This window comes from Oncorhynchus mykiss, chromosome 10 (genome assembly GCF_013265735.2).
Source record: "Oncorhynchus mykiss isolate Arlee chromosome 10, USDA_OmykA_1.1, whole genome shotgun sequence".
NCBI classification, from domain to species: Eukaryota; Metazoa; Chordata; class Actinopteri; order Salmoniformes; family Salmonidae; genus Oncorhynchus; species Oncorhynchus mykiss.
This window is the reverse complement of record NC_048574.1, coordinates 45,111,829-45,123,075: the sequence shown is the minus strand read 5'-3', so window position 1 is coordinate 45,123,075 and position 11,247 is coordinate 45,111,829. Positions and strand designations below refer to the sequence as shown.

The 11,247-nt window shown below is 40.8% G+C and overlaps 1 protein-coding gene across 4 annotated transcripts in view; it reads right to left on the bottom strand.

The window, feature by feature from the left end:
- The window catches only part of LOC110534027 (leucine-rich repeat and calponin homology domain-containing protein 2), an 82,315-nt gene continuing 71,068 nt past the window's right edge, over positions 1-11,247 (bottom strand). For all 4 annotated transcript variants that reach the window (XM_036990423.1, XM_036990424.1, XM_036990425.1 and 1 more), the window contains 6 exons: positions 9,902-9,952; positions 9,706-9,769; positions 4,810-4,916; positions 3,559-3,696; positions 3,372-3,449; positions 1-2,712 (listed from right to left, as the gene is read on the bottom strand). In XM_036990423.1, the coding sequence (XP_036846318.1) occupies positions 2,593-2,712; positions 3,372-3,449; positions 3,559-3,696; positions 4,810-4,916; positions 9,706-9,769; positions 9,902-9,952 (558 nt within the window). In that variant the 3' untranslated portion in view covers positions 1-2,592. The remainder of the gene's footprint in view (positions 2,713-3,371; positions 3,450-3,558; positions 3,697-4,809; positions 4,917-9,705; positions 9,770-9,901; positions 9,953-11,247) is intronic.

The window sequence follows — 11,247 nt, the reverse complement described above, 5'->3', positions numbered from 1 at the left end:
GTTAGGGGCTCGTAAGTAAGCATTTCACTGTAGGTCTACACCTGTTGTATTCGGTGCATGTGACTAATAAAATGTTATTTGAAATACCATTGTTCCTGCATCCCACACAAAAGCAAATTTGAAGTTAAGAATGGATATTTGCAATAATAGGACCATCATTACTAAATGGAAACCAAATGAAACTCCTTTTAAGTGAAACTATTCGCAGCAGGAACAATGGTTTAGATTTCCTGCAATTTGAGGTTAATTGAATCGGACTTTGAGACACCTAAGAACAAACCGTACCCAAATGCTAATATATTAATATGGTTTTTAAACACTATAATTTGTTTACAAACCTGATAGCTATACTTTTAGTTAATGTTTGAGACAGCTTTTTGTCTATTAGCAAATCGGGGGTTTCTCAACCAGATCAAGGCAGACTACCAAGGCATCCAACTGGTATTTACGATTTCACAACTGGTAAATTCCTACCTCCCACTCAAGGATGAGACAAGTTTTCCACTAGTAATTACCAGTTGGAGGGCTGTTCAAATGTATTTTTCCTAGTCGTATGTGGTAAACGTAGAGATCTTTGTACATGTTCCATTATGGCCTCTGTGATCGCACGGGCAGCGCCATAGAGGGCGTTGTCAATTTTCTTAATCTACTACTTCTGTGAGTTGGTAAACAAACTGAAAGGGTGAATACTGCCATCTAGAGTGTGTTGCTTGAACAGGTATAAAGCCAAGGATGGCGATTTACTGCCACCTAGAGTTATGGAATGTTTGCTCATGAGTATAATTTATTGGCTGATCCCTCCTGATTACCCGGATGGAATGATGTGATCCTTCCTTCACCCACAAGGAAGTCCCACCCAGTTGACTCCTTTAAAAATTGTGAAGCCCTCAATGGCAACGCCAGAACAGGTTTTTAATCAATCTAGAGTCCTCTATCTAACTCTATGGTGGTAAATTACCACTTCCCACTATTTGTATTTTTACAAATGCAGCATTAAAGCAGGACAATATCATAAGTTTGGAGCTGAAAACTCCTGTCAAATAACTTAAGGGGGTCATCAGGGGTGAAACACAAACAAACAAAGCACATAAATAGAAAAAATAAATAGATAAATAGTTTCCCTGATAAAATATTTCAAATGGCAAGATTAATCTATGGGATCACCTAATTGCTTATTTTGTTTTCCTTATTTTACATTTTGCAGATGTGAATCCAACCAGAGGAGCAAGTTGTAAACGTAAAGATGAAATATTTCAACATAAAAAAATAAAATGTTTCATTGCATCAAATGACCAAAAGATACAATCTCAGGATTGTAAGTGTATATGGTACAATATCCCAACTACATACCCCTGTGCTTTCAACTAGTCCTATTCAAAACGAACATGTGGTTCGAATCAAAGCTACATGCAGTCACAGTAGTCTTATGTCTTTAGGTCTGCATTTGACAGAAGGTCCCGTGACAGTGGGATGGCTCTCTCGTATACTGTACAGTGTGGTGAGCTATCAAAACCACCTGCAGTACCTCAGAGCATCCTCCCTTCACCACAGCAGAGCAGTAGACAGATGGGTCACTGGACATGAGACCAACACCATCGGCAACCTTGTGCAGGTGAGAAAGTCTCTATCCGAATGTGCGGCAGTTTTAACATCCATCTGAATCATGGACACCATGCTTTTAAAAGTAAACTTAGCATTCGTCCCCCAAATAGCACTGTTATTGACAGTACAATAATTCTAGTCAAATGCAGACTGTAAGAAGTGTGTGTACTGGGGTTAAGCTACTGGTGGCTCCTCTGAGGTAAAGCACTGTTAAGGACATCCCAAGCTTTACCTCTGTGATATCAAACAGAGGTATGCTGTGACAGAACACAACGCTCTTGTACAAATATGACTCAAAATCCAATTTGAATGCTAATTTGTTCTACAAAAGAAAATTAAAAGAGGTTAAGGACCACTTGAGTTATGTGGTATGGCTGGTGGGCCAGCATGCAGTTAAGTTCTCTGAGTGAAAGAGTGAGTACATGCCTTTAAAACAGCTATCACTTCACTACCAATGTATTTTAATACCGAGAATTGAAAACCCAGTGACTTCAGTGTTGGCACCACTAGGTTCAATGGTGTCTGACCATGGGCCAGTCAATATCACCATGGTGACAGACAGGTCTTCATCTTCACTGCGATTCCCTCCTTAGTCTGACCTGGCTTTATGTTCACCAGCACTCATAAAGTCCACACTGCGCAGGTCACACAGACAGTCACACTGGTACTCTACACACACAGTACAGTAGGGTCCCCTGAGGGTAGGACATGACAGAAGCTAACAATCTGATGGATGGGAGGCGGGGCCAAGCTGACATCATATAGGAAGGGTGGGAGGATCTGAATGAACCCCTCCTTCTCCTGGCTCAATCAGCTGACAATGGACTCCCTGCAACCCCCCGGGCCCTCGCCCCTAAGGGTTCTCTGGTGATGAGCGAAGCGGGCTGGAAGCCCCCTCCTCTGTGGGGTGTAGGGCTGGGGGGGGGGGGGGGGGGGTTAATGGCTTGACTGGACTGGACAGGGAGGGTGGAGGCAGTGTCCAGGCTGCTGTTAGACAGCAGACAGCTGGGTGGGCTTGGAGGCTGGCAGATCCAGTAGAGCCTGGACGGTCATGCCCACCTTCACCAGCCCACGCTCCTCTAGGATGTGGTGGGGCAAACACAGCTTGTCCTGCCAGGGCCAAAACACAGCACGCAGTCACCAGACCTTTCAAGACACTTAAAAGGACAGTACAAGTGAATTGATGTTTATATCTCTGTCATGCTGCTCTAGGTACCAGTCTATTTATTTGTTGAAAGATGTTTTTGGTAAGACTCAGTTGGCTAAACCAAAAAGAGTGGCACAGCTCAACCCATCCATCATAACCTATCCACATTAACTTCAGGAATCTGACAAAAGTTTATTTACAGATGGTTATCCAAAGATGTTTTTCATATCTGTAGCTGTTCTACTGGTTAGGGAGTGTACCACAACTGGGAAAAGAGGCATATCAGATCTATGGGTGATGACAGAAAAAGATAGTAGTGATTATAAACTGAGTGGTTAAAGCCCTGAATGCCGATTGGCTGACAGCCGTGGTATATCAGATTGTATACCAAGGGTATGACAAAACATTTATTTTTCTACTGCTCTAGTTACGTTGGTAACAAGTTTATAATAGCAATAAGGCCCCTTGGGGTTTGTGTTATATGACCAATATACTATGGCTAAAGGCTGTATCCTGGCACTCCGCATTGTGTTGTACATAAGAACAGCCCTTAGTGGTGGTATATTGGCCATATACCACACACCCTCAGGTCTTATTGCTTAATTAAGTGGTGGGCGTTTACCTGTGGCACACCCAGCTTCTTACAGGCATCCAGGAAGTTTTCCACATTCCTGCGGCACTTGGCCATGCTAAGCTTTGGCTGTGGGACAGAGTTGGTCAACAGTTACAGGCATTTTTTGTTTATTCTTGGCTGGTGGTTTGCTTCGGCTTTAGGGATTTCAAACAACAGGTTTTCAACTGGTGCTTACCACTGCGGGCGAGGGTACATGGATGCTGGCCACCGACCGAGGACGAATGTGATTGGCCAGATGGCACAAGACAACGCCATCCATCAGAGCAGCTCCCACATCGTCCGGCAGCAAGACCTTCAGTCTGGACTCCAGGTTCTAAGAGGAGTCACAGAAACAACACACTCAACATGGATTCTGTAGATCCCTGTAGATCACCTATTACAACTGCTAACGCAAGACATGGACAAAGATTATTTTACAGGAGGAGTTTGAAGTAACCCACAGTGTTACCCAGAGTGACCCACCGGGATACTGTGCTACCTGCAGCTGTCTGGAGGAACAAGTAGCGACACGTTGAGAATTCTGAGGAACTCCAGACAACATGAAAGAGCCCATTCAAGGCCCATCAGAGGAGGAAAACATCTCTGAATTGCAGTATTATACTGTATTCTTTGGTAAACTCTGTCAACTGCTCGCTGTCAACTCTGCCAACAGGCCATTGTTCACACCTCTGTTGGAAAGCTGCTGATTTTCCATAGCCGTATCACTCGTACCCGTATACGGGTTGATAAAGGGCATATTTGGGCATTGATAAACACCTACATTGTAATGCAGGAGGTGTACAGTAACATCACAGCGCTGTATGGGTTTTGACTGACAGCCGTTCTGAATTTGATGACCTCGAATGACAGGAAGTTGCCCTTCCTGCTAATTGTGCAACTTTAGCACATTTTTTGTTGTCCAAGAGAGGGAAACGCTGTAAAATAAAGATGACTACGTATTTTGAAAGACAAGACGTTGAGGAGTAAAACAAATACCGCTTTGATGTCATAAAAGCACGCCGTGCACTTCACATTTCCATATCATAAAACTCATGTCCTATACGGCATCAACCTTTACGATCACTACGTTTGATGTACAGTCACAAGATGACATGGCGCCATACCCTGGGTTGTTCGGAACGGATCGAGGTGAACTGTTGTGTCCTCACCTTTGGTCTAATAGTTTTACCATCACCTCTAAACTCTTCCCTTTGCATTGCTACCATGGTCATGCATATGCTTTTCATATTTCTTCTGTAAGAAATATTATTTCAATTTATCCTCATCCACATAGGCCCATAAAGGTTCCAAATTAATGATGGAAATTTGTCAAATGAAAAGGACTGCTACATAATACCTTTTGCAAACGTCTATAAAGTCTAAATCAGGTTATTGGTGGTGTCTTTTGATCATGGTGTGTCACCCTGTGTTTTCTGAATCTCCTGACCTGCCGTAGGAGGCCAACCTGCTCCATCTCCTCCCGCAGGTGCTCCATCTTCCTCCTCATGGTGAAACTGGGGTCAGACGGCTCCTGGCGGCTGCTTCGGCAAAAAGCTACGACAACACATAGGAAGCATATAGCGTGTGACATACTGAAATTACACAACTTTCAAAACAGTAGACTCCTGGGTATACTCCTGGGCCCTGCCGAGATGAGCTCAGTCTAGACTTTTTAATGACATGAATTAACAAGTGTTGAAATTCATGTTGTAAAATTACACAATCTGATATGTCTGATATTAGTGTACATTCCTTTTGTTGTTATACATGCCCTTTTTCTGCATTACCCCTTATAAACATCCCCTGCCCCCCCCCCCCCCCTTACCACTTCCATGTGGAAGAGGAAGGTTACTCAAAAATGTTCCCATGAAAATCATAATCAATTCTATCGATATTGAGTTTATATTGTCACCGACCTTGTAATATGCATTTCAAGCATTTATTCGCTTTGTAGCTGTTGATTTGTGAATGCTGTACATGCTAGCTAGTTACTGTCATTTCCTCTGTACATGTCATCATTGGGCTAACATGGCTATTTCATGTCCCCTTTGGTTCGTTTGTACTTGAGTTGGTGCATAACGGCAGCACAACACTTCATGTATGGATGCTGTTTGTTTCTTTAAATCGGGTATGTCATGTCTGTGTTTATGGTATTTCAACGATATTTGACTGTTAGTTTGCAAGTGCACGTCATGTACGAGCTGTACGTAACGTCTGGCTGTTGATGAATGTTAAGCCCGTAGGCTATACTGGACATTAGCTACATTTTATACTGTACATTGCATTATATAGTTGTCAAACGAGATTGTTATTCTTAGCCCTGTCTACGGTACCCATGTGGAAGACAGGAGTTTGGCGTGTTAGGGCAGCACAGCATGTGTTAATGGAAGTCTTTCCCTGTCATTATCAGAGAACAAAAAGATCAACACCAACCTTGAGCCGCTTGTCATCTGTAAGCTGATCAAAATGCAATCGACACCGGTCACATTTACACACAGGCTTCATTCCAACCATTACTGTAACGTTGGAATGTCCAGACCATGGTTACTTCTAGGCCAGTGGAGTGTGTATTTGAGTGTCAAACAAGTTTTGTTTAGTAACTCCCTTTAGTGTGGAAATCCTGAGCCCTCACTAAAGATGAAAATGCATGGAGGATAATAAATACTATATATTATATAATCAAATCTATTGCTACTTCTAAGGAAATCTCCCTCGTAGCCTTTCTGTGGGTTCAACATAACACTTCTTTTCGTAAACTATTTATTGATTGCTGAATACCATGGAAATTCCACTGAACTCCTCCAACCATTTTACTCGGAAGGACAGTTCAGAGAGTCACCTCGTGCATCATCGTGAACTCTCTCTTTTGCAATGCTAACTGGAACTGCAGTCAAAGTGTGGTTAAAATGTCCAGTGATTGACAGGGGAGCACAGAAGAGAGTGCACCGGTCAAGAACACATTGCCCTGTTTGTTGGATTGCTACGAAATCCTTAAATAGTTCCTCTTCTCTATTTATTTATTCATTTTTAAAAGGGCAATATGTAGTTCAAACAAAGTGGCCACTGATTTGGTAAACAGCTGAGGGATGGGGCTGGAGAAAAGTAACTACTCACAGATTCATAGAGCTATGGATGCAAGGACTGATCACGATATCAAAATTATGTTTTGAGGCTATACATGTCTTATTTTTTTTATTTTACAATTAAATTGTTTACAAACAATGGAGTAAAAAAAAGCGTATGTTCTGATGGGGTACTATTAAATAACACATATGGAACTGTGTAGTAACCAAAAAAAGTGTTAAACAAATCAAAATATATTTTATATTTGAGATTCTTCAAATAGCCAGCCTTTGCCTTGACAGCTTTGCACACACTTGCACTCTCAACTACACTACAGTTCAAAAGTTTGGGGTCACTTAGAAATGTCCTTGTTTTTGAAATAAAAGCACATTTTTGTACATTAAAATATCATCATAATGATCAGAAATAAGGTATAAACATTGTTAATGTTGTAAATGACTATTGTAGCTGGAAACAGCAGATTTCTTATGGAATATCTACATTGGCGTACAGAGGCCCATTATCAGCAACCATCAATCCTATGTTCCAATGGCACGTTGTGTTAGCTAATCCAAGTTGATCATTTAAAAGGCTAATTGATCATTAGAAAACCCTTTTGCAATTATGTTAGCACTGCTGAAAACAGTTGTTCTGATTAAAGAAGCAATAAAACTGGCCTTCCTTAGATTAGTTGAGTATCTGGAGCGTCAGCATTTGTGGGTTTGATTACAGGCTCAAAATGGCCAGAAACTAAGACCGTTCTTCTGAAACTCGTCAGTCTATTCTTGTTATGAGAAATGGCAGCTTCATTAAATAGTCCCCGCAAAACACCAGTCTCAACGTCAACAGTGAAGAGGCAACTCCGGGATGAGGAACCAGCATCCCGGAGTCGCCGCTTCATTGTTGACGTCGAGACTGGTGTTTTGCGGGTATGATTTAATGAAGCTGCCAGTTGAGGACTCTAATCAATTTATCCTCTGCAGCAGAGGTAACTCTGGGTCTTCCTTTCTTGTGGCGGTCCTCATGAGAGCCAGTTTCGTCATAGCGCTTGATGGTTTTTGCAACTGCACTTGAAGAAACTTTCAAAGTTCTTGAAATGTTCTGTATTGACTAACCTTCATGTCTTAAAGTAATGATGGACTGTCGTTGCTCTTTGCTTATTTGAGCTGTTCTTGCTATAATATGGCCTTGGTCTTTTACCAAATAAGGCTATCTTCTGTATACCCCTAACATGTCACAACACAACTGATTGGCTCAAACGCATTAAGAAGGAAAGAAATTCCACAAATTAACTTAAGGCGGCACACCTGTTAATTGAAATGCATTCCAGGTGACTACCTCAAAGCTGGTTGAGAGAATGCAAAGAGTGTGCAAAACGATCATCAAGGCAAAGGCTGGCTATTTGAAGAATCTCAAATATAAAATATATTTTGATTTGTTTAACACTTTTTTGGTTACTACATGATTCCATATGTGTCATTTTATAGTTTTGATGTCTTCACTATTATTATACAATGTAGAAAATAGTAAAAAAAAAAGTAAGAAAACCCCTTGAATGAGTAGGTGTTCTAAAACTTTTGACCGGTAGTGTATATCATACATTTAAAATCCATAAATAGATGTAGCAATCACAGATTGCACCTTTAAAGCCGCCCAGGCGTATGAAAAAGTATGCACAGACTACTGGATAAGAGCTTCTACTAAATTACTAATATGTCAAATGTACACTGAGGCACACACAACAGTTAACATTGATTGTATTTGCATCAAACTAAAATATCTTGTGTCACATAATGATAACTACTGGGGTATGACATTTAGCTCAGCACTCTTCTTCCCTCCCAAGCAAAAAGGGAACTGTTCATTTGGTTGAAAATGAGTTAATGTCATTTTTGTTACATTAAAACACATGCTTAATCATGTGGACAAGTATCCTGCCTCTATTGTATTGTGTTTTGGAGAAAATGGGGGTCGTAGTAGCAGTAACTGCAAAAAGTTACTGTGAAACCAAGGTAAATGTCAGTAACTGAACTTACTGCCTTTTAGCTTGGTTTCAACCTGCCCTTGGCTGCAGTTACTGCGTTTTACCTTGGTTTCATGTCATTTTAAGTGACGCAATCAAACCTGCATGACACTGATTGTACATTGATAATCTACGGAGACAACACCATGGCACAGCATTCAACGGGGGGAAATGATGGTTGAACTTGCTCTGAAACGCCAACATCCAGACACTGGTAAGAACTAGCTAGCTAAGTATGATGATGAACATGTAAATATGTTTAAAATGTATTCTTAAAGCTGTTATTTATCTAATCATTCAGAAGTGTCATTTGAAAAAAATACATACAATACATACAATGTTATTAGCAATCTCATGGTAATTTTTTTATCATTTGTATTATCCTACGTCATACTTCTATCATTATATATTACAAGACAGGTAATCATTTAATGTAATTCAAACAATTGCAGTGCTGCTTTTCACATTTATTCTTATAACAAGACATGGGCTACTTGTCAAACACAGTATGTAATGTGACTGACGCAGAACCTACATCTCTAAATTCAACTGGTATCTTAGTGGAAGACACACAAAGGATGCAGGTTAAATCTGTTATACTGTCAGAAATTACACTGCTCTTGTATTAATAGCATAAATGAGAAGTATAGTAAACTAACAAATGAAAATGGCTGATTCTGCTCTTTGCTTTGGTATTACGCTGCCATTTATAACATATCATGCCAAGGAAGAAGGCAGTATCTGCCGTTTAAGGGTCAGAGGTCATGTCAGAGGTCAGGGTCAACATGAATTTTAAAAAAGTACTCATAGTAAGGCAATGCATAGTACTCGTGCATCGCCAATGATCTCCCTGGAATTCATTTGGCTAGACAATTAAAACACTTTTGAAGACATTTTTTCTCAGCTCCACTGTGAGCAGTTATTACCTTTTTGCTTGGGAGAGCAGAATAGTATGCCGAAGAGGTCATAAGCAATGTATCGGCCGTGCTTGGGACATGCTGTCATACTTCACCAGAATCACCATATTACAATACCAAATACAGTAAATGGCACTATTAATAGCCTGCATCATAATTGCACAACAACATGTTCAAACTCATTGCTCCACCACGTGTTCTCTGTTTTACAATTACTTAAGAGTTAAAAACCTTGACTTGAAAATGTGTGCCACTTGTATTGCCTAATCATACAATAATAAATAAAAGCCTTATAAAAAGGAATGACTAACCCCTGAACAAGTTAAATCATTCAAATTACCTGATCTTGGTTTAAGGCCAAAGACTGTGAGGGTGGTGCTGAACTCAGCATTCCGCAATACCTCCTGCACACAGAATACATCATTTGATTATTGGTCAGATAGAACAACCAATGAGGATATTTGCTTGAGCATGTGCTTACATAATTTGATTGTAATGTGCTTTTACTGTGCACGTGATTGGATAGCTAATCTCACCTCACACTCGTCGTTCCCACTGGAGTTTCGTCGGGCACTCTGGCACTTGTTCTGTGAGGAGAGAAGACGCATTAAGAAAGAGATTTAATTCATGCCCTAGAACCTAGTTCGCCGTATTGAAAATTGCTCTCCGTTACTCTGTTTTTGTATGGTCATTAGCAGAGTTCACGTGATCTCAATGTTTGCTTCAAGACTGCAGACATTTGTAAAAAAAAAAATGAAAAAATTAGATATAGTAGTTTAAAAACTCTGTAGATAGTGCTAAAACAATGTGACATCTGAATTCTGCTCTCAGGCTTGGAGGGATGCAAAAGTACTTAAGCTACTCAATAATAGTAAAGCCCCCTTACTGTCTCAAAAAGCCAACCAATCAGCCTGTTACCAACCTTAGTAAAACTTTTGGAAAAAATTGTGTTTGTCCAGATACAATGCTATTTTACTGTAAACAAATTGACTTTCAGCATGCTTATAGGGAAGGACACTCAACAAGCACGGCACTTACACACAAATGACTGATGCTGTTTTTTATACTTATTGACCATAGTCTGCTGCTGGAAAAACTTGTGTTATGGCTTAACACCCCCTGCTATATTGTGGATAAAGAGTTACCTGTCTAACAGAACACAGTGTGTGTTGTTTAATGGAAGCCTCTCCAACATAATCCAGGTAGAATCAGGAATTCCTCAGGGCAGCAGTCTAGACACCTTACTTTTTTCAATCTTTACTAATGACATGCCAGTAGCTTTGAGTAAAGCCAGTGTGTCTATAGTGCGTTTCGGAAAGTATTCAGACCCCTTAACTTTTCTCACATTTTGGTACGTTACAGCCCTATTCTAAAATCTATTCGTCCCCTTATACATCTACACACAACACCCCATAATGAAATAATACAAAAACTGATATATCACATTTACATAAGTATTCAGACCCTTTACTCGGTACTTTGTTGAAGCACCTTTGGCAGCGATTACAGTCTCGAGTCTCCTTGGGTATGACGCTACAAGCTTGGCACACCTGTATTTGGGGAGTTCCTCCCATTCTTCTCTGCAGATCCTCTCAAGCTCTGACAGGTTGAATGAAGGGCATCGCTGCACAGCTATTTTCAGGTCTCTCCAGAGATGTTAGATCGGGTTCAAGTCCAGGCTCTGGCTGGGCCACTCAAAGACATTCAGAGACTTGTCCAGAAGCCACGCATTGTCTTGGCTGTGCGCTTAGGGCCATTGTCCTGTTGGAACGTGAATCTTCATCCCAGTCTGAGGCCCTGAGCGCTCTGGAGCAGGTTTTCATCAAGGATCTCTCTGTACTTTGCTCAATGTCTTTCCCTCGAGCTTGACTAGTCTCCCAGT